This window comes from Gymnodraco acuticeps, unplaced genomic scaffold (assembly GCF_902827175.1).
Source record: "Gymnodraco acuticeps unplaced genomic scaffold, fGymAcu1.1, whole genome shotgun sequence".
Classification (NCBI taxonomy): Eukaryota; Metazoa; Chordata; class Actinopteri; order Perciformes; family Bathydraconidae; genus Gymnodraco; species Gymnodraco acuticeps.
In genome coordinates this window covers 3,239,538-3,263,688 of record NW_022991435.1, presented here as the reverse complement: position 1 = coordinate 3,263,688, position 24,151 = coordinate 3,239,538, and the positions used below count along the sequence as shown (strand labels likewise).

Here is a 24,151-nt window from a genome sequence, read left to right as displayed (position 1 = left end):
TCACGCGCCGTCCCCACAAATCCAGTTTGGCTTTAAATGCAGCTACTTTATCTGCCAACTTGAAGACAGTTGTCATTTTCCCCTGAAGTGACAGATTGAGTTCATTGAGCAGGTTGAATATGTCGCACAAGTAAGCGAGTTTTGCGACCCATTCCTTGTCACTGAAATGTGCTGCCAGCGGTGACTTCTTTTCTGAGAGAAATCTCTGCAGCGGCACTCGTAATTCAAACGCTCTGGCCAGCGATCTCCCTCGGGATAACCATCTTATTTCTGTGTATAAGAGAAGGTGTCTGTGCTCCGCGTCCATCTCCTCACAAAGCTGCTCGAACAGGCGCGAGTTAAGGGCGTGTGCTTTGATGTGGTTAATAACTTTAACGACATCATACAATACGCTGTTAAGTTCCGGTGGCATTTTTCGGCTAGCCAGCATTTCCCTGTGAATGACACAATGCGTAGACTCACATTCAGGTGCAACCTCCTTAATCCTAGTAGTTAAACCAGACAGCCGTCCGGTCATGGCAGCAGCTCCGTCTGTGCATATGCCGACACAAAAGGACCATTTCAGTTTTATATATAATATATATAATCATCCAGCGACTTGAATAGTTCTGCGGCTGTGGTTTTGGTTGGCAACGATAGAGCACATAACATATCCTCATGCACATCCTCCTGATAAAGATATCGCACATAAACAAGTAGTATTGCCTTGTTGTCAATATCTGTAGACTCGTCAACCTGGAGTGCGTACCACGGTGATGTATTAATCCTCTCCAACAATTGTGTCTCAATGTCCTCTGCTATTTTCTCAATGCGCCGAGTGACGGTGCTAGCCGAAAGAGGCACCTGTGCTATCTTTTTAACCGCAGCCTCTCCTAGAAGTTCACGGCAAATGTCTTTAGTGGCGGGCAGGATCAATTCTTCACCAATGGTGAATGGCTTCTTAGCCTTAGCAATACGGTGAGCCACCAAGTATGATGCTCTCAGTACACTCGCATTTGTTGATGTGGCGGCCCTCAGGAATTGCTTCTGTCCTTCTTGTTCATGCTTTTTTCTTTCAAAATACTCCGAAGGCTTGTCTTTTAATGCAGGGTGCTTGGTCTCCAAGTGGCGAAGCAGTTTTGAAGGCTTCATTGCCTCATTAGAGAGCCGGTTGCCGCATATTATGCAGAGCGGGCTTGGTGCGCGGGCATCACCTGTCGCGATAAATCCATATTTTAAGTAGGACTCCTGGTATTGTCTGTTAAATGCAGCTTTTTTTTTCTTGGAAGTCGTAGGCTCTTCTTCCGTCTCCTCACTGGGGCCTTTTTCCCTTCGCAAAGAAACTTTCCAAAGATGTTTGTTTTTTACTCAATTTTGCTAGTTTGTGGGTTTCCTTTTAGCGGCAACGGATTAGCGGCATAGACGGATGTAACAGAGGGAATCCGGTCAGTTTTCAAAATAAAACATTGTTCAAACTCAGATAATAAATAAAACGGAAATAATGTAAGTTATTTATTTTTTCTCTGCGGCCCGGTACCAAATGACCCACGGACCGGTACCGGTCCGCGGCCCGGGGTTTGGGGACCCCTGATTTAGAGAGTTGCTGAAGCTTCATGATTTGCTGACGATATAACGTGTGACTAAAGTATCTGCTGCCTTATTTCCAGGTCCTACTCGCTGGAGGAGGACGAGGGTTCACCGCACCACGAGGAGTGCACCTGGTACGTGGGTGACATCAAACGCACCGAGGCTGAGGAGATGCTGAGAGGCAAATGTGACGGGACCTTCCTCATCCGTGAGAGCCAATCACAGAAGGGCTCCTACGCCTGCTCTGTTGTGTAAGTTTAGTCATTCTTTTCTAGTTTTCATTGTGATGATCTTTTTGTTTGTCTACTAAAATAACTGACCAAATGTATGCAATGTTAATTTGATAGCGGAATATTTCTTAACTATTTCAACACTATTGAATAAGCCCATTGAATTTGATTTGGGAAGCTAAAACTAATGAAAATGGAAAAGATATAAAGCTTGCTGTGGAAGCAATATATTTTACAGAGACGACCGTCCCTTGTTTGATCGTGCTTTTGTAAACAGGAAACACCCCATGTCTACTGTTTTATAATTGTATTGTTTTGTATTTATTTTAGCTTGTTTATTTTCTTTTTCTTTTACGTTGGTCTGTTTGCTGTTTTTGGGTCACTAAAAAAGATAGAACTGTTAACTGAGCAAATTGTTACATGTGATATGTGACATTTTAAACTTTACAGTGGTAGCAGACAGTATTAATGCAAATTTGACCGACTGATGAAATGAAAAACATCTAGGATCACTATGTCCGCCATGGCTCTAATAAGTTATTGCAGATTTACGTTTGCTTCAAGACAAATGACTTCTTTAATGGACTTTGAGCACGGCAGATATTTGGACTTGTAGCAGGAAAGGCACAGTCGAGACACATTTCACTAACGAGGGCTTTGAGTTTTTAGTGTTATTAATGACATATGTGCCTTTTCTCTTCTACAACCAGTCAAAATATCTGCTGTGAAAGAGTCATGTATATATTTTCCCATAATTAACATTTGATGTCTGTCCTTCTCTCCAGTGTGGAGGGTGACGCCAAGCACTGCGTCATCTACAAGACGGCCACCGGTTATGGATTCGCCGAGCCCTACAATCTGTACTCGTCCCTCAGAGACCTGGTGCTCCACTACAAGAACGTGTCCTTGGTCCAGCACAACGACCAGCTGAATGTAAACCTGGCCTACCCAGTCCTGGCCCGCTCTCAGAACCAGAACCAGCACCCCAGATGAATGATCAACCAGCAGTGTAAGACACCGGCCAGGGGGGGAAACAACATTTTCACTTGTATGCGTTGGAAAAAAAGAATCCTCCAAACAATGCTTGTTCATGTTTAAGAGAAAAAAGACTCGACAGCCATGATTTAAAATTCATCCTTTTTGGGCTGAAAGCTGGTGCTTATTTTCCCACACCAACCCCAGCAAAGAGCACTCCTTGCTTACAGCATGGCTTCAAAATAAGCACAGTACTACCAGTATCAGAGCACTGTACAGTTAGCCCGGCTGACGCAGTGAGTTTGAACTTTAGGAGAGTTAGCCAGCCTTATCTGTACAGTAATGAAAAAACAAGAAAGTGTGAGAGTTTCACAAGAAAACACCTTCGGTACGGAGAAAAAAACAGTCAAGATGTGTTCGAAGAAGAAGACAAAATAAGCACACAACAATGTTGTTTTCAAGATCATGGGGAAGAGGAGGGGGAAACCAGATGGAGGAATGATTTACAGAAGGCACTTTTGTTTTTTTGCCTTGAACACGTGATAACTGTCCATAGACAAAGGCCCGATCTGTCATCCCCAGACTGCCTGCAAACTCTCCGTCGACAAACGCCTGAGCTGTCGTCCGCTGAGAGGACTGGCTGGGCTGAAGTGGGCTGCTCGCTTCACACCTACATGTACAGGCTGAAAAACCACGGACCAGGGGCTTGAGTCACTGGAGCCGAGGGGGGTGAGGGAGGGAAAGCGAGAGAAATTGCCTGGGTTGATGTTTTGTATGGGTTTTAAAAAAGATTGATTCAATTTTAAAGCTTGCGTAAGTGCCATAGTAATAGCTTTGAATGACCACAAGCCTGTGTGACTATAACAAGAGGGCACGTCGAGGCTGAAAGAAGGAAGGAGGGGTTGAGCGGCTGTCGACAGCTACAGCTTTAAAAATAATACTCATATATAGGTATATTTTTTATGAAATGATCTTTATTTCCAACTGCTTTGGCTCGTTGCACTCTCAGTGGGCCTCCTTTTGAATTGACGAGGAACAACGTACAGTAAATGCTGTATGGCAGCTTAGGAACGAACGCATGGTACATTACTTGGTGTGTTGTGAATACAGAAAGGTAATCACAATACACTAAATGGAGAGGTACATTGATAAATGTAGTTTCACCACATGATTCAGGTTTCCTTTTTAAAGGGAAATTGTGGCAGTAATCCAGCATCAAACGTCTCTTTATTTCTTCCTTCTTTTTTCATCTTCGTATATACTGTAGCACCTGTAGCCATTGACTTAAGGCATAACTGTTAGTGCTTCTCCTCTGTGTCTGGTTTCTTTATGCTAAAGACACTTGCAGAGCATCTATCTATGTGATTATTGTATCTTCGGTACTGTATTTGTCTTGTCTCTAAGTAGATTAGACTGTTTAGCGGTACTATGTCCTCGCAGATGTTTATTATTGTTTTTAAATGCAGATTTACTCACGGTACTTCCTTCCTCCCCGCGCTCGACTGTTCACTTATCACAAGCTTGACTCACAGAGCTGTAGAACATTTGATGTACAAAAAAAAAAAAAAAGCAGTAATATAAGTCATGTAAAGTATATCGCAGACATACAGTCAGTGTATCTGACACTACACAGTTTTATCGCTGTGATTCTTTTGTGTTTTCAGAATATTTGCTATGCTCTTAGATTCAGTTTAAGGATGCACAGTATCCAGCTAATGTGAGCCAAATGAAGGATGTCTTTTCATGTAGCAAGAAAACAAGTAACTGGTCCTTTTGCCATTCAGCATGGCCTCTTCGGTCTGAGAGATTATAGTATAGTATGCATGGAGTCCTTCATTTGGGTTGTTGTTTTTCTTTCTTCACTTGGCACCGGTGGTTAATTGTGCTTTCTGTAGTGCAAGTACAGTATGATGTGTGGTAGTACTATGCACAACAGTCACATGTAGATCATAACTTCTGCCATTCGTTCCCTCCCTCGATCCTGTGCTGTGATGGGGAATTTCTCCCGGTTCACTCATAAAGATTGTACCATCGTTGTACTCTGTCACTTTCGAAGCACAGTTCATTTATTTAGAGGCAGGATTACTCAATTGTTGTTGGGAAAATGAGGCGTCACATGATGCCCCTTTTTTAGGTTTGATTTACAAAGCTGATTTCTTGAGAGTTAATGAAAATTAATAATCTCTTACATTTCTTACATGTAGACTCAGATTGCCAAAAAAAGAAACAAGTATTTTTGTAGAAAAGTATAGGAGAGTCAGACGTTGTGGACAATAGAAGCTTTTAGAGAAAAGAAGTGCACTGTTTTTAAAGGTTGCACATTTGGCATTTTTTCACTTTTTTGTTAAGGAGGGATTGAAACCGAATTGAGATCTACTCTTCCTGTCAAAAAATATAATTATGTACGTTTCATCTGAAGACCTTGGCTTCTGACAAACTCAATGCTTTTCGGCATAGTTTCATTTCTGTTTCACACATTTTCAGGTTTTTCCAAACAGACCAATCACACTTTCAAATGAACCCTAACTCAGCCTGAAAAGTTTCTAATCGAGACGTCATTTTTGATTTCGGTCAGGACGAATCAATTTGCACAGTTCTTGGCAAGTAGTAAAGCCCAAGAATGAAACTAGAGGTGACGGCTGTGCTTCTGAGGGCTATGAACACGTGTGAGTTAGAAAGATTAGAAGTGCCTTTTTAAGTCATTGTGATGAGCTCGTCTTCTCCTCCTCGTCATCGGAGCGTCTCTCTACAAAGACGGTGCCACCACCACCATATGCTGTGCCCCCATGCTCACTCTTTTGCCATTTACCAAATTCTAAAAGGTAAAATGATGAGCATAGTGTGTGATTGTGTGTTAGAGCAAATCTGAGCATGTTCTAGATTTTAGTTGTGCCTCTTTGTTGTTACATCTATAGTTGTTACATATTCCTTCTTTCTATGGTGGGGGCTGTACAGTAGCTTGGTTCTCTCTCACTGTGCACCAAAGCTAGATTTCTTTGGTGTGTTTTCTATTTGTCTGGTATATTTTTTGAGAAGTCTCAGATAAGATAGAAATGTGAACCATACACATCCAGGGCCCAGCCCAGTTTGAAGCTCATCTGATAAGCTCTCAAGTTAATGCATGCAGCATTTCTCAGTGTTTTATATAAAGAGTCAGTTCCTTTGCGAACAGGCAATCTGGTTGAGTCACCCGCCACTGCTGACACATCCATTATCCAGTTTGTTGGACCAACACTTTTGTGACTGCACTTTTTTTCTCAGTTCCACACACTCAAACTAGTGTGTCTGACGCCCAACAACCACAAACTCACAGACAGTGGTGAAGCTCAGTTGTCAATAGTGTTTTTAGTTGATAGTTTTATGGTCTCTCCGTACAGTATATCGGGAATGATCCACAGTTTTCTTTATGATATCGGAGTATACAGTGTACAGTATATGCTTATGTTGTGTTGGCGGTCAACAGCTGTCATGTAATTCTGATGCTTTTTGACTGATAGCAATGTTTTCATTATAGAGTTAGTATTACTATATGGACTGTATACACTTTTATACTTTCAAACAAACGGAGCTGATGGCTCATTATGCAATTTGTGTTCACACAGCATAATTGTCCAATTTAACAAGACAGAACATTTTCCTAAAAGGTACCTTCAACCAAATCACAGAAATACATGTGTTCACTTACCAATAGTGATATCTAAACATGCAGATCGTTTAGATTTTGAGATATCAATTATTTCCAAGGTTTCGATAAACCACATAATCCACTTACCAAACGGTTGGGTTAATATATTTAGTTTCATGAAGAAACATACGGATTTGAAGCTGAATGGCTTCCTGCATCACTTGTTAAGATGAACTTTTTTGCAGTGCAGGAAAAACACTTTTATCTGCCATATTTGCCATGTTAATCACAGATTATTGAAAGCTAGAAGCAATGCAACTTTAGTAGCAATGACACCTGGTCAGGCAGTGAGAGAGCAGGAGAGGAACTCTTTATTGTGCTTTGACTTCCAGTTGAGACTTTAAGCCCACTTTTGGCGGACGTTACTCTGAAACTCAAAGCTTTCATCCTGCTCGTCTAAGAAATATATGCATTTATGTCCGAGCTTGTTGAAAAACATTTTTTCTATATGACAAATGATCATTCAAGGGGTTAAATATTTTTTCATCCGCTTTGGTACACTGTAAATGATATTTCTTGAAATGGCCTCACACACACAGCACATCTTTCACTGACTACAAAGAAACACACATTTGGTGTCTATTAAGGTTTTAAGAATGAGAGAATTACTAGAGAATAAATATTTTTGAAATATATACTTAGATATCTATATTTTTGGATGGTTGAATTCTGATTCGGACTGTGCTTGAAACGAATCGGAGAGAGGCTTTGATGTGAACGCGGTCTTTTGACTCGCTCTTTGCGCGGCTGCTTCGTACTCCTGCAGTTTATTGAAACGCATTTTTACTAATCAGCTGCAGTGAGCTTCATCAAACAAACTGTGCTCACAGCTGATCGACATACAGGAAATCTATTAAGCATGATTATCAGGTGCGTTCAGAGGAAGAAGCAAGCTCATGTACATGTGTTAATATTTACAGAGCTTGGTCTTGGCTGCTTTGCATTTTATTAATTAATAGAGATTTGTTTTGTTTTTTTGAACATGAGAATCTTTTTTGTCTTTTTAGAAGATTCTGGTTTTGTGAGTAGATTGAGTGTTAACGTTGCACCACAAAAGATACACTTACAATAGTCTGCTGCCACAGAGATCCACCACAGACACTGAAGCTGTAACAGAGTGAACCATCTTACCACTGTATCGTCCCTCGGTGGATCTCTGCGGTCGCTGAAAGCAAAACAAAACGAGTTAAAAGGTACAGTTTGTGATCACTCGTTTACGCAGACCTTTGTACATGGAACTATGATGGCATTAGAAAGTGTTCTTTTATGGTGCCTGAGTATATGTTTTTTATTTGGCTTTTTAAAAAAGCCAATTGTTTGTTCAAGTGTTGGTTCTTTTTTTGTTGTTGTTTGTTTTGTTTATATCTATTAATGATAACCTTACAGAGCCTATAAAGACAAAAATAAGCTAGCTTGAATTTTTTCCTCCGTACAGAAAAAAACGAAAAAAACAAATGTTTACAATATGTAATTAACCAAATAGTAAGTATGCGTTTGAGAATCAATCTGTCTGTCCCTCAAAGTGGCTGTGATAGATTGATTTATATTTCTTTATTTCCTCTGTCGTTTTAAACTTGAAAATGTTATGACTGCTTGTTCGGTTTCTGTTTTGGTTTGTTACACTCTTTTTTTGACTAATGACAACAGTGCTCCCTCAATTTCAAAATAACAAGATTCATGTGTTCATAATACAAAGTCATCATCAGTCATTCTTTACCTGCTGACTACATCACATTACACTGAGCCTTGTATGTGCAGGACGGAACCCTCATTTGACACACTGTCTCATATTAGCTGTTTATATAAGTATAGATTACATAAAATAATCAGCAAGACTGCAAAGAATGGATATGAGGTGATCCACATGTTGTGCGTAATGCTTGGGTACAGTTTTAGCATATTTGAAATTAACTATCAAGAGGCATCCTATTCTTGATGTTGCACTACAAAGTAAATGATACTCGGATCTAAATCATTTGCTAATACATTTTTAAGACCAAATGTACCCACTTTAGTCTCAGCTTGTTTGTTTCCATTGAAAATGATGATGCCATCAACCACTGCACTTTCATTTCCACTTTCTCTGCCTTTTTCCTAACTTGTCATATCATCCGTCTTGATTTTGAACTGAAGGGTAGCCATTTTGTTTTATTAATCTATTCTTCCCTGGTGTACAGTAGTTCATATCAAGACTCTGAATGTTGGAAACGAGATTGGCTGTGATTCATTCGGAAACAACCTGGGCAACATTACAGAGCGGCAACCATTTAAACACGTATCCACATTGTTTTACACTAATACCGTCTGGTCTGCTTTGCTCCACCATGTTGCCCAACAAGTTTCCTAATGTCACTTCCTCTGCATCAGATACAAGGTTTTTCATGCATTGTTAACAATGATGTCTATTTCTTTAAACAATGAGGCAGTCAGATAAAGCTACTCTACACCAAAGTGCAATTGAACTCAGAGGGAGCACTGTTGTGTGAGCCAGTAGAGGCCTATTGGTTGAGGTGTGCCCAACCCCTATGCACGATAAGATGGTTATTCTTCTTCTCTTCTCTTGTGTTATCCTCCCTCCGTTGGACTGTCTCAATTCAGATGGGACATCCTTCTTTCTCTCTCGTGTACAGCTTGCTTCAGAGTTGTGTTTGTCCTCAGACAGGTACTCTTTAATCTGTACGGTTCTTTCTTTAGGCTGATGCAATGATTTAAAAAGACAATAAAAGATATATAAAATGACTGTCTGGGTTTGTCTTTCGGTGTTGTTCTTTGGAGCATAATGTTGAGCTAATCATCAACTGATCACATACTCATGTATCATGTGTTGTATCAGACTATAATGGGCTGACTTGGCTGTACGTGAAACCATCCCTCATTTAAAGCACTCACTGAAAATAAAGGAACCATATGGCGTTGTTTGACCACTACAACTGCTATGGAGCAATGTTTTTGAGATATGGCCAAACGCATCAATAGCAGTGCACCAACAAATGAATTGGAAGACTGCCAGACATTTTTTTTTTAAATAATCTTTGCAAATGTTTTATGAGGAAGGAAGGCTTAAATGACACATTTTGCTACTCCAAACCTACACATGGAAATCACTTATATTTATATATCTTATATTTCAGTTTCATAGGAAACTCTTTTCTAGAAAGCAGTTCAAATGAACACTTGGGTTTGTGGTGAAGAGTAAAACTAAAGGAAGTACAAATATGTTTTTGAGAATGATGACGTTAGCCTTTTAAAAAGTATAATTGCTTAATGTAGTTTAAACCCACATACAGTATGATAACATGCATTATCTTCCTTAAGAAGAGGGTGGAAACATAGACCTTGTAAGGGTATTTCGAAATTCCCAATGAAGACATACATCTGAATGCTGACACCACAAGAGGGGGAGTGAGAACATATTGACTTTGTGACTTTGTCATACAGTATGATAGACTGTTTGATACACCATAATTAAATATGGTAAAGGCATATATGAAAGTAGCACAGATTACACAAAACAGCGAAGCAGAGGGAGTCATGCAGTTGTGTTTTGTCATTTTGGCTTATCTGCCTCTTATCCTGTTCTTTTAAAGAAGGCAGGGGTATATCATGTGACAGTCACCAGGTAATGTTCAAGGGTTTATCATGTTTTTTCTGCAGTGTGTGTGTTTCTCATGACTCTTTCTTGAGCAAGACCTATGGTCTGAGGAGTGACAGAGACGTGACATCATTGTATGATTAACCAGCAGGTGATGTGCAAACCATGCCAAAACTAGTATCCCATTAATGCATACTGCAAAATGATTACATAAAATCAATGACTTATGTTAAAGGTTTTTAACCAGTTCTTTCATTTTCAATTCCCAAGATTTGTGAAACCAGTGGTGGAATGTAACTTAGTAACTTAGGCCTAACTTTAAAAATAATACAAGTATGTACATTTTGCAATAGGCCTACTTTTAACTAAGTAAAGGATTTCAATACTTCTTAGTCAACACTACCATGTGAAACAATGGTCTTCTGACATTTTTTACTCATTTTGAGTCAACACAGTTGCAAACAGCATCAACGTTTCTCAGCATGGATGGCATGGATCCTGCCTATGAACAAGTGACGCTGTCGTAATCATGTGACTGAGAGCCAATCAAAAATCAGGTAGCGTTCATGAGGAAGCGTCAGTGCGGTATTTAAAGTTGGACGCAGCGCATTTTGTAGGTCAGTACTGGGGGTGTTTTCTTCTTTGTTTTAAAGTGTTAAACTAAATACCTGTGCCGCAAGAGAAGATGAAGGCTGCTTTGCTGCTAGTTTTGACTATTTGGTTAAATGTTCAGTACGGTGGTTGCGCTTTTTCCTCTTCATGTTCACTCCCTCCGTCAAAGTGGTGTTCATCTCTGGACTCAGCTATCCAGTGCGGGGTAAGATTCAAGGTTTAATATTATTATCGTAATTGATAAGTTCATTTTTCGGAATGAATGGTGTTTGTTAACATCAGAGCACACCCTGAATATACTTCTGGTCTTACCTAGATATCACTGCACTAGATAATACAGCAAAAACAATAACACGAGTTGAGTGTCAACATCGCGTTATGTCTGCATAAACTAGCTAGATTTCACTGTTGGGACTGCACACGTCACTACATTAATGATTTATTCGACTCATCCAGTCTGCTGTAAGTACTTATTAAACGTAACAGAATCAAATGGTTCATTAAAGTGTGCATTTTCTCTTTGTATCCAGCGTTAGCATTCTTCCCCCTGTTTTTTTAACAGTATAACTGTGTCGTTGTTTAATAAGTTTAACAGGAAACGGCTACCTACATGGTGTTAAGTGTTCTCTATGTCATCCAATTATATTACATTGCATTTAGCTGACGCTTTTGTCCAAAGCGACTTACATTAAGTGCCATAAACCCTTAGAATTCAAACTCAGAACAAAAAAGAAAAGTGCTGATATATTCACTCAAACAAGTAAGGGCTGGTGCATAAGTTAAACTCTTAAAAAATGAACTTTTGAGGAAGAAGTGGGCAGCCTACGTAGTATTATTGTGTATGCGACTACCGGATTTGTCTATGGAACAATCAAGGAGGAAGTTTAAACCTTTAAAAAAAAAACTGAACAACAATACCATTTACATATTCGACTTTCTGGCTGAGCATTCATTTAAACTCCTATTAAATGGTAATGCCACCAACCTTAATTGAATTTCAGGAGAAAACTGAAAAGTTTCCTCTGACATTTTTTGGTACCAAATGGAAAATGATACACACACACACACACACACACACACACACACACACACACACACACACACACACACACACAGAGAGGGCCGGACTGGGACAATAAATCAGGCCGGGAATTATACACCCAGCCAGGCCACTACCAGTTTTCTTTTGTGCCATTTTCCTGGATTTATTTGTCAATATTTACAGCGTTGCTGCCTGTAGTAACTACACTCAACTTTAAATCTACTACCCCAGAATAAACATATGGACATGGCTTACTATTTTTTTTAAAATGTGCAAATCTATTTAGGAACCTATCCATGTGAACATATTTTAAGTGGAGGTGGCCCTCAAATCCTCTAGGGGGGTCCGGGGGCATGCTCCCCCGGTAAGATTTAAAAAAAAAATATTGGACTTAAATGCATCAATCTGGTGCACTTTGAGGGGGGGGGGAAAGAGACTACACCCATATGAAACAGAACTGTATACATTTAAATAATCATAAAATCATAAGTACATGGCCATAACCAATAACATACCATATCCAATATGAAAAAACTAAAATATGTTTATTTATTTGTTTTCGGTTCATTTATAGTTGTGAGTGTGTCTGGGCTCCTGAACCAGCCTCTCCTGTCTCCCCCCTCTCCCCCCCGCTCCTCTTTGAGGCAGCAGCAAAGACTAGTTTTAGCTCTCAACAAGTTTTTAAAGTTTATCTTACCTTTTTTCACCTAGTTAAACATTTTTTTTTATTATTCATGCATATTTTACTAATCACTCCCCCTTCAAATGGAAATATGTGTTTACATAAATGGTGACCAAACCGTTTGAGACCCACAGAGATAACTTAGACTAAGTTAACTATCTAAACACTCAGTCCTTTACCTCACCTGAGCTGTAGTTATCAGTCTCTCAGTCTGACAGCAGAGGACTCTCCCTCCACCTTGTTGACAGCTCATGATATCCGTTAGCGCAGCTAGCTAGCACCAGATGCTAACAACAACAATACACGTAACCGGTGCGCGCGCTTTCTCTCTCGCTCGCGCCCGCCACACATAGACACACCCTCCCGAGCTTGAATGACACACAGAGACCAATCGAGGGCCACATCATGTAGACAGCCAGTCACCCTCTGTGAGGCAGAGTCAGACCCACATTTACGCAGTGTTGCGTTCACAATACATACAATTTTTTTTGTTGTTCTCAGGCCACTTAGCAGGCCAGGCCATCGGGAAACCTCCCGGTCCTCCCGATGGCCAGTCCGGGCCTGCACACACACACAGTGATCACACAACGATCACACAACAGTAACCACCTGCTGCTTTCCCCCCTTTGTGCAGGTCTTGAAGCAGTGTCTTCTGTCCAACTTCACCAGGTCCCATCAGACCGCAGACCAGGTGGAGGTGGGGCTGTACTATGAGAGTCTGTGTCCCGGCTGCAGGTTGTTCCTCACTCAGATGCTCCTCCCCACCTGGGTGTTACTGGAGGAAATCATGTCTGTGACTCTGGTGCCCTACGGCAATGCACAGGTAAGCAGTGGACGAACCCCATGGGGTGTACACTGGTCTAGAAACTCATCTTTAAGTTATGATATGTTTGATATTGTTGTGCTGAAAAGTCAAAAAGATTGAAAGAATTAAAAGTCAATGAAAAAGGCTCGTTTAAAACCATATTATAGTCACTGAATAATCCAATAAACATAATTATCCGAGTGTGGATGTACCTTGAACTTGACCTGGAGGAATGGGCTTATCATGTGATGTATGTCATAATCTTGGTTTAGAAATTATTCTCTTTTTTTAATTTGTGAATCTCTTGCATGTTCCCAATCCCAGGAGAAAAATGTTGGAGGGAAGTATGTCTTTGAGTGCCAGCACGGAGAACAGGAATGTCTGGGAAACATGATTGAGGTACAGTAACATCCCCAACATACAGAGGAAAAAACTGCTTAATAATACTGTCAATACAATAGGGAACTTTTATTTTGAGTTGCCATCATTTCCCAGAGAAATGTTCATTCAGTTCAGAGCTTTTACAAAGGCATAGATCTACAGGAGGATTAGCGCTTCCAAATATAAGACACTACTATTGGGCAGCCAATATCCACAAAGTAATTCTATGGACTAAGGAACCAACATTGAGTTGGTGTGAGCTTGAAGCCAAATCCTGTCCTAATACCTCACTCTTGGCTTTGCTTACATCTACATTACCCAGCCGGCCAACTCAATATTCGAATAACCCGATTGTTGTTTCCACCCTAAGAATTTGGTCCCAATTCAGAAAGGCTCATGGACTCTGTGGATCCTCTATACATAGTCCCATTCGCAACAACCATCTCTTTCTCCCCCCTTACACTGATGGGGCCTTCTCTATGTGGCAGAGATTAGGTCTTATCAGAGTAAGGGATCTTTACATTAACAATGTTTTCGGTAGCTTTAGCCAACTCTCTGACACATTTTGCCTTCCAAGCACTCATCTATTTCGCTACTTCCAGGTCCGAAACTGGGTTAAACTAAACAACCCTTCCTTCCCCAATATCACTCCGGATTCAATAATTGACTCAATTCTGGACACTCTAACAATCGAAAAAGGTCTGATTTCAAGAATTTACAATTCCGTCTCCCGTCTCACAGAAACATCGCTTGGTCAAATCAAACAACATTGGGAAGAGGAACTAGTCCAAGCTATAGATGATGAGGTCTGGGATGGCTCATTAGCGAGAGTGAACAACAGTACGTCCTGTGCCAGGCTCAATCTTATACAACTAAAAGTTGTCCACCGTATCTATTACACCAACTCTAAACTCTCCAAAATATACCCAAATGTTACGGACACCTGTAACAGATGCCACATGTCACCAGCAAACATGACTCATATGTTTTGGTCTTGTCCTCGCCTACAAGGATACTGGACAAGCATTTTCAAACACTTTACTGAGGCCTTGGACGTGGTATTGACACCATGTGCTGAAACTACCATTTTTGGAGTACTACCTGGCCACCGAATGTTGAAGAGGAAAACTAAAGACAGTATAGCCTTTGCATCTATCTTAGCACGTAGAAGAATACTCCTAGAATGGAAATCTTCTATATCACCTAAAGCATCTCTATGGCTTAAAGATTTAATGTTGTACCTGAACTTGGAGAAGATTAAATATAACCTGAGCGGCTCCTCAAAACTATTTGAATCTGTCTGGGGCTCTATGATAGCCTACATAGCTGAACTTAAGACATTAAATTAAGAAGAAAGAGGGGGAACTACGAATGTATGTGTATGTTTGTTTGTTTTTTGTTTTTGTTTTCTTCCTTGTATCTCTTTTTATCTGTTTGTTTTTTTTATATTCATTTTTATTTATTTATTTTTATTTATTTGTTTTGTCTTTGTATGTATGTAGGTACGTGTATGTGCATGTGTACATGTGGGTATACATATGAGTATATGGGTACTATTAGTATAAGTATTACTGTTACTATTCTTTATTCCCTTATCTATACATTTTCTTTTAATATTATCTTCTATATTACTTTACTTTTACCTATACAGGTATGTATTTTAGTTATTTAATTTACTAGCTAGGACCGGGCGGGGATGGGGAAAGGGGAAAAATAAATAAAAATATTGACTGTAAACTCATTGTAACTCAATAAAAAAAAAAAAATGTTCATTCAAAATGCCTTAATTATTTTATTCTTAGTATTGTCACAATGCTGCCACTGATAAATGGACTCCCTTGTTCCTCTCAGACTTGTCTTCTGAACATGACAGACGCTAGTGCTGCTTACGAGACCATCCACTGTATGGAGTCGGCAGATGATGTCATCAGTGCAGCAAAGAGCGTAAGGAGGTCATTTCGCTAGTGTCTGTTTGTCTCTCTCCTTCTTTTGATACATCTCTTCTGTCGCCGTCACATCACGTTATTTATAATATCCCTACTGAAGTTGCTGTGTTAATTCCCTCCTTTGCTGATTGCAGTGTGTGGACCTCTTCAGCCCTGAGTTGAAGTGGGAAAGCATCGACAGCTGTGTGAATGGTGACAAGGGAAACCAGCTGATGCATCAGAACGCCTTGAAGACCCAAGCCCTGAATCCTCCCCATAAATATGTGCCCTGGATTACCGTTAACGGGGTAAGGCTCCAGCGCATCTTCTGGTAAAACATATGGCCTCTGGTGTTATGTAGGAAAAATAGAACATGCTAGACCACAAGAAACTATACAGCTTTAGAGCTAAATAGATCATCCCTCTTTCCATCATAACTCACTCTGAGGCCACTCTCCCTGCAATGCCCCCATTCTGCCACTGCCATTGATGCTCAGTTTATAAAAAAGTGATGGTTCATCTCCAGTGATGATATGATCTTGTGATTATTTTTGACATTTGATCTGCCCCAAAACTTCTCTCGGTAAGGGAAAGACAGCTGTGACTGTTGTGTGTAGCTACATCTTCTAAAGCCCAGCACCACAGAAGCCACTACCTCTCTGCCAAAGGGGAACTGGAGATGTTAACAATGGGTTGTCAGATAACACTTGAACACATATTAAACTGCAAATGTACAGCATATAAATATATCAATTCAGTCTGCCTGTAAGTGGCCATTTCTGGTGGTTCTATTCAAATAGGGTGACGGGTGGTGTTTTTATTTCAAAGACTCTCCTTTATTCATATGGTGATCTGTCACTTTTATCAATGCCTGTAGATCTGCTGTGTGAAAAGACCACTATGTCCTTTGCCTAAATGCTTCTTGTTTCCAAGGCTTTAGGAGACTCATTCTTGTTTAATTTGCAGGCTCACACCGACGATCTGCAGGACAAGGCCTCGACTTCTCTCTTCTCTCTGGTCTGCAGCATGTACAAGGTACAGATAATGCTCATTTTTCACTCCATTTTAAGTCCAATTTTCGTGTGTGTGTTGTGAAAGTTCACGCCTCTTTTCATTAAGATGTTTATTTATTTTTCTCAGGGCCCCAAGCCTGCGGCCTGTGGAGGGAGCCAGAGAGGTTTCAGAAGCTACTCCAACAATGAGTGAACATGTTGCTCTGTTCCAGGTGTGGCCCCCAATAAGGAGCACTGAGCAATATCATCACATGTTTTTTAATCTTGGATTTTAATTTGTTTTTATAAAGGGAAAAAAAATGATCTCACTTTTATAACTTTCAGAATATAAATACATTTTTATGTCCACATTAAAATGTTATCCACTGATTTCATAAACTCTTCTCTTTTTTTGTTCTAACATTTTGACTAATAGCCTTCTGCTATTTCCAGCATTCCTTGCATAATCTGTTCAAAGACAGTTTTCTATCAAAACTCTAGATGGTGCCATATATCAAAAACTAATCTTTAGTTATTAACAAGTAACGTGTAAATAAATGTTGTACTACCCTTTATCATTTATAATGTTATTTAGACATACTACTCTAAACCCAGTTTGTAACTTTGTATTCAAACACAGATGCAAAGAATACTATATGATCCATCACACAAGGTGCATGTCAACTCTCAAACCATAGATCATGGTCGCTGACTCGTCATGAGTTACAGCTGCGTTTTCCTTTATGTAATGCATTTTTTAAACCTGCGTTACTGTGTGTGTGCAGCCGAAGGGGGGTGGCTCATTAAAGTTCATAACGTCTCCTGGGGATCAAACTGAATCTTGAACACAGACTCACAATGCAAAAAGAAACCGTAAATCCATCTTTGTATGTTTAAAGGAGACTGCAGGTTGATCAAAGACAGAGTCTGCCTAACCAGTAGGTTGGCTGATCCTACTGTCAGATAGACAAATGAATTACGGCCTGTAATGCAGCTCCCCCACTTCTATGTCACAGCTCATCTGCATGTCCGTATCTTTATTATTCCTGCTGGTCGGACTAATTCTCACAATTTTCTATCACCCTTTTCCTCCAATATATGTATTACTTTAGGGTTTATACGGTTTACAGTATATTAAAGGCGCTGGTAGAAAACTCAAAAGCGTGCTAAGAAAGATTTATCTCTCCACTAATGACTACTTTGAGAGGGGGCGTGGAAATGGGTATTTAGTGAGTGACAGCATCAGGAAGTATTGGTGCCCCAGACTACTTCATATCTGATCCTGAATGTGGTATCTCTATACTGAGCGTTGGTATTTCCTTTGCTATTTGTCTTGTTGCTTCCATGATGCAGTAGCCGAAAGTATGAGGAGAAATAACTCATCAAAAATATTCTACATCAATGAGGTAAGAAGAAATAGAGAACTCTTATATTGCACTAGTTGTGTTGATCTGCTGCTTAGGACTCATCACAATCTGAATTTTAACAAAAAACTTTACTTGCATTACTTATATTCTCATTCATGTATTCTTTTGTGCATTTGACCTACTTCTGAACAGTTGAGAAGATTGTACAGTATGTGAAAATGAACCCTTTGTAATTCAATGTTCAGGTTAAGAGCAATTATTTGTTGTTTATTAGCTTTAACAAATTAGATTTGGGAGCCTGTTCAAAAGCCATTTTGAATTTAGATACATAACTTACAGTATTTTTGTGAAAGAAGATAAATGAGTTGATAACAAGACATTCTATATTTCACATGAGTGACATTTGCAGGAAATTGACACTGTTCACCGTATCTTGGGCAACTTGGTCAGACATGGTGAACAATAAATAATGTGTGAGTTGACTATTGTTTATGGGGAGGATGAACTCTCCACTGAGGAGATAAGGTCACAGGATGCAGCAGGAAACAAGCGCTCCTATCTGCTTCCCCCTAAACGCTGACGCTGAGAGAGACTGCCCTAAGAGCTGGATCTCAAACACGAGAACCGTCTATTGTGTCCAAGGTAATAGTGTGCGGGTCTCAGGATCTGAAATCAGATCAAACTTCCAAAAATGATACCCGACTGGGCTTTTTTACGTGACTCGTCATATTTTCATCAACAGCACAAAACCAGCCCTGTCTGCAACTAACGTCCAGGTCTCTGGATGCTTTTGTGTTTTACACTGTGTCTTTAAGAAGTTCAGCAAAGGCCAAGCATGACTTGTTTAATATACTAATTTATGAATAATCTAAATGTATTAATACAAAAGTGGAATTTCATATATTTTTTTCTGCTGCAGTGGTGGCTATAAATCCGTTCAAGTATACGGGGGGCCAGTGTAGGGCGACATGCAATATTATGGGTAATAACACTATTAGTTTGGTTCTCCGAAAGAGTAACTATACACATATAACACTTAAAGAAAATACTCATTCACTGGTAACATCCTTTTTTTTCTTATCTAACTAGTGATGAAAAAGTGTGGACATTTTAACAATATAATTTCTTCAGTTAAGAGGGTGAAAGAGGGGTCAAGGCATAAGGGTCAAGAGAATTGCCCACCCTTAGAATCACCATTGTTCCACTACAAGAAATGTCAGTGTTTTTAGTGATGAGTCGCTCAAGTAGCCAAACTATAACTTCACTTGTGTGTCAAAGCTCATACTGCACCAGTAATTCAATTCCAGTAACTGAGGTTACAGAGTATCAGTGTTTATTCACATGGGAATTAAAAATAAATTGTGCTGACATGTAATTAGGCAAATACAATATTTAAAGAGCAATTAAGATGGAGGAAACGGCTTTCTGGTCCTTGAATTGGATGGGTACAATGCAGCTTACTTGAATAGCTTGATTTTGCTTATCCTCTTTTCCAATAAGTGGCCAGTAATGCATCTAGTTTCCACATATCCTTATGCAATCACAGTTGTTATCCGGTAGTGAGAAAAAGATAGTTATCTGATCTGATAATGTAACCAAACTGGCCGCAAACTGACCGCAGTCTCCTTTGTTTCTCCTGCCGTCCAGAGACAGTGGGACTCTTCGGAGCAGGACCCCGGCACAGAGCTCCTCCAGGACCCTGAGGTGAGATGTGCTGTGAAGAGGCTCTGCTCAGGCCCCCTGCAGCTGCCCAGGCTCTCCTGCAGACCCTCCACTCGTGATGGCCCCCAGTCCGACCCCTCACATCGCAGAATCAAGCCCTCCAGGAGCCTGGGGACTCTGACCAGCTGTATCTCCAGAGACTTGTGAGTCAACTTTGATCCTTTCTACCTTTTTATTTTACATCCTTTTGACTTACACTTTGGAGTTATACATAACTAAACCTACAAAGTGTCTTTTCATACTTGAAATAATTCTGTTGAAATACAAAGATCACATTTGAGGTATTTTCTTTTATTTACTTTTAACGTTCAACTTCTTAAACAAATCCCACACAGTTCCTCTAGAAAAAGTGTATTATACAACTTCGTTTTTGCCAGTTTTGTTTGTGCGTTTTTTTCATCCTTTCCAAGCAGTTTGGCACATTTTCAAGTTTCATGATTAACCTGTTAAGCCTGAAGGTCCCCGCCGGCGGGGACCCTGTTTTTTTTTCTTCACGACACTGTGTCTCAGGGCATCTTAATATTTAAAAACCTATTAATGTGTTATACCAGATTAACGAGAAGAATCTCAGCTAACTGACGATACGAACCATTTTTACCGAAACAAAACACAAGTCTCACAAGAAGCGTTAGCATTAGCCCTTAGCTAAAACGGGCAGATGCTACTTCCGGTGCTAACTAGCAAAAACGATCTTTAAAACTTAATATGTTCTGCACAAACTACATATCATCTGAAAGCTGATACTCCTCAGATTATTTTGTTATAAGTATCATCACTGTAGGACACAAACTCACCGAGCTAGCAGCCAGAACAGAGAAGAAAAAAAACAACAGTTTTCAAAACCATAACAATAATTATGTTTTACCGTTGCTGTTTTGTGATCAAAGCTCGTGTTCAAGGGAATAAAAACGCTGTTTAAGGTTAATAATCCAATGTCTATTAGTCACTTTAGAATTGTTCCTGATAATCTATCATTACATTCATGGCAGCAGAGTAGGTATAAAGTTTCGCAGTCCCGAGCTAATGCTGTCTCACGTGCTGTTTACGCAAACCTCTCTCTACTTGACGTAAGTGTTTAGCGGGACTTACTAACTGTCACTCGATTCTATTGGCTCTAACGGTTCAGAAAATGTGTCAATCACCCAAATCGACCAATGGGTTCCAAAGATATGATCCTGCGTAGTATAAACTACGCCTGCTCCGGCTCCATTACGCATTACGCAGCCAGAAGGGAGAGCTTCACCACCGAGGCGAGCAGCTAGGTGCTAGAGATGCTAGCTGACGATCGCGGGGCTATGATCATACCAGATGACTCTTCGTCGGATGATGAAGATCTCCTCCAGCCAGACCTGGATCCGGACAGTAGTGACTAGGATGTTGAACTTCCACCACGGGAAAGGTATATTAATCTCTCTGTTTTTATATATTACTTATAAGTAATATATAAAAACAGAGAGTGTTTGGTGGAACTGCGTCACAGTGCTAGCTTAGCCAAGAAGCTACAGGAATGATTAGGCAAAATGCTTGTCTTTTTGGAGTTACATTTTCTAAATGAATGGCCAGTGAATTAATATATATATATGTGTTTACTTATTTATTTGGTGTAATATTATTCATTTATAGTCCAATATTATCCTTTTTATATATTACTTTTGTGTTTGGTGGAACTGCATCACAGTGTTAGCTTAGCCAACAGGAATGATTAGCCAAAATGCTAAATAGTGTTACTTGTCTTTTTGGAGTTACATTTTCTAAATGAATGGCCAGTGAATGAATATATATATATATATATATATATATGTGTTTACTTATTTATTTGGTGTAATATTATTCATTTATAGTCCAATATTATCCTTTTTATATATTACTTTTGTGTTTGGTGGAACTGCATCACAGTGCAACCTTTTAGAAGTGAAGTTATAGTCATTTGTTCTGGGAATGTCATTTTCGAGCATGAAACCTGAAAAACAGGCTCGGGTTTAACAGGTTAAATGTGGTTAATAAATAACGGAAGGCTGTGACTCCAACATATTGTGTCACACACATTATAGTCAACACACATTTTAGGATGACTTTGCAGAACGATCTTCCAACTGCGTTTCTGGGAAGGTTTTGAGTATTTAGCAGAGTTTGATGATATGTTTTGCTTCAATTATAAAGAAATATGGATTTGCTTCTTCTGATTTTGCGTCTTGTATTTGAGCATATGATCCAACAAAGTCTCCTGCTTGACGAGTTGCTCTCCCATCTGTTGAATAACTATCACTATAAAAGATCAGACAAACAAGGCTCTTGTGATTGTTACCATAAGAACATTCAATGTGCCGCTATACATCTCTGTGTGTCTGTTTGTGTGTGCAGCCCTTTTAATCTATTTGTTCACATGTTGAAGGAATGCAGACGGACCTGTGTGTTTACATAGGCAGTTGTAGTGCATGTCAGAGGTGATCAGATATGGCTTCTCTCTGGACAAAGACACAGTTGTATCATTAGTGTATTTTTCCGAGCTAACAAACCTCCACCATTGTGATATTAATCACTTTGAATGTTGAAAGCTGCTTAGATGCTGAGTTCTGACAGACGTTTGTCTAACTTTAGTCACAGCACGAGAAACTTGCTTTTGTTCATGTCAAATTCTTCGATACCATCTACTTTAAATCGATGAAATCAAGTTATGAAGTAATTAATTTAATCCTAAAATGATGTGTAGCATAATGGATTTAATTTGTTTACACAATTCTTTGAATAAAACTACAATTTATTTAGGTAATCTTGTCCATTCAACCGTTGTTCTGAACAGTACAGATACAGTCTGCAACATAACATAATGTGGAACGATACGATTCATCATTTTCATTTGCCACGGTCAATGTTTGGTTAATATATTGTGATGATCACGCCATATTTATTCCAATGTTGTTTATAAATCAGCAGGTATAAACCAATAGACAGGACTCCTCAGTGCTGATGAACTAAAAAGCATTTCATTGTGTTCCTTCTTGTGAAGAGGGCCATGTGCTCGCTTGTTTACAAGTTGGTAGTGCAATTTTGATGCAATGCCAGATAAATTGTTTATGGGGCAGCATTCAAAGCTGCAGATTGTTATATAACGACAATGCAACACATCACAAAACTCTGAATTGGACTGAATTAGTTTGTTTCTAATTTGATATACTATTATAGTTAATATTCGCTGTGGCTTGAGCACTGCCTGAAATGATGACATCCTCAGTGGAGTGGACAAGTGTTGTGAGCGTTCTCACAGCAGAACTCAAGATGGTTTGGTTGGAGGCAATGAGTATTCATGACATTGTCTACAAGTCCTGGTTTGTTTTCCCCTCCTGGCTGTTTGATCGTGGAACATACTTTCCAGAGAAGATGGTTCCAGGAGGGAGCCGTAAGCTTCCCAAAATCATAAGATGAACAGTTACATTATAGCTTGAAAGTATGTTAGGGACAATCTGTGGTCAATAATCGAAGAGTGAGTCTGATCAAAGCCATGAAATGCTCCTCTTTGGAAATCTTAATCTCTAGGTTTACAGTAGCATCACGAGAGGGGTAGCTCTGTTATAAAGTGCACAGGGGGGTTGACTTTAACACACAGTTGTTGGGCACATTGGACGGAGCAGACTAATAGGATGTAGTATCAACGAATACGTTTGACCACATGTTGTGACATCAAATCGGTTCGGTCTCAATTTGCCGATCCAGCCGAACTACCTCTTGAGGAACTTGGCGCTCCAGGACCGGTGAGAGTGCTTCATCAGGAATGTTCTCTGAACTTCTCTCTATTCTGGCCTCCCTAAATCAAAGTGACGACTGGGCAGTCCTCACCTCTGCCTCTAGCATCCGCATGACTGGTGTTATGATGCACTTCAGGGCCAGGATCGCTTTGGGTCCCAGGATTATGAACACATATACTTGGCGAAAGAAAAACATCTTGCTGCCTAGGCATTAGAACAAAGCAATATAAAAGTGTTTAACAATGCCAACTGGGCCTGGCACAAGTTAAACTGTGTCACACAAGGATAGAGATAAAGATATCACCAAAAAGGATTGAAATTGATATTCAGTGACTGTGAAACTCTAGTTCGGATGGAAAGGGGACATGGAAATCTTTTGCTAGTGGACGATCTGAGCAAAGAACAGAAGATTAAAGCAGTAGATTTTCAGATGTTGAGATATTATCATCTTTGAAATGGAAACCAATTGCTTGATTAGGCAATGAGTAGACATGAAGTCATGATTGTGATCACCCAATACATTTTCAGTCAAAAATTTACTTTACGTTTAGATTTGATTGGGCACCACCAACTCCTGAGAAAAATACCTTCCAAATGCTCCACTATACTGTATTTACCAGCCAATAGTCCCTTGAGACATCCTTTGGTGATGACTGATGATGTAAAGATCTGCATCTGCAGTGCTACATTAGGATACATTTCTCTGCCTACAAATACAGTATTGTTGCTCCAGCACACATACAGTGCAGGAGCAATGAGTGTTTCTCCGCGAACAGCCTTTAACCAAGGCATCTTTCTTCCCTGCTCTCCCTACCAGCTGTTGGTCATAGGT

The 24,151-nt window shown here is 39.8% G+C and overlaps 3 protein-coding genes across 7 annotated transcripts in view; all 3 read left to right on the top strand.

Moving 5' to 3' along the window:
* Positions 1-9,196, top strand: part of pik3r2 (phosphoinositide-3-kinase, regulatory subunit 2 (beta)) — a 36,135-nt gene extending 26,939 nt beyond the window's left edge. For all 4 annotated transcript variants that reach the window (XM_034195973.1, XM_034195971.1, XM_034195972.1 and 1 more), the window contains exons 15-16: positions 1,647-1,817; positions 2,582-9,196. In XM_034195973.1, coding sequence (XP_034051864.1) covers positions 1,647-1,817; positions 2,582-2,789 — 379 coding nt within the window. In that variant the 3' untranslated portion in view covers positions 2,790-9,196. The remainder of the gene's footprint in view (positions 1-1,646; positions 1,818-2,581) is intronic.
* A 1,401-nt stretch (positions 9,197-10,597) lies between these two features.
* Positions 10,598-16,886, top strand: ifi30 (IFI30 lysosomal thiol reductase). The gene is made up of 7 exons (XM_034195917.1): positions 10,598-10,865; positions 13,019-13,207; positions 13,514-13,588; positions 15,422-15,514; positions 15,651-15,803; positions 16,462-16,530; positions 16,636-16,886. The coding sequence occupies exons 1-7, from the start codon at positions 10,734-10,736 to the stop codon at positions 16,699-16,701; spliced, it is 777 nt and encodes a 258-aa protein (XP_034051808.1). The 5' UTR covers positions 10,598-10,733; the 3' UTR covers positions 16,702-16,886.
* A 923-nt stretch (positions 16,887-17,809) lies between these two features.
* pde4ca (phosphodiesterase 4C, cAMP-specific a) overlaps positions 17,810-24,151 on the top strand; it is a 55,554-nt gene continuing 49,212 nt past the window's right edge. The window contains exons 1-2 of one of the 2 annotated variants that reach the window (XM_034196014.1): positions 17,810-17,893; positions 19,502-19,719. In XM_034196014.1, the coding sequence (XP_034051905.1) occupies positions 17,852-17,893; positions 19,502-19,719 (260 nt within the window). In that variant the 5' untranslated portion in view covers positions 17,810-17,851. The remainder of the gene's footprint in view (positions 17,894-19,501; positions 19,720-24,151) is intronic. The other variant, XM_034196011.1, reaches the window with a different exon arrangement.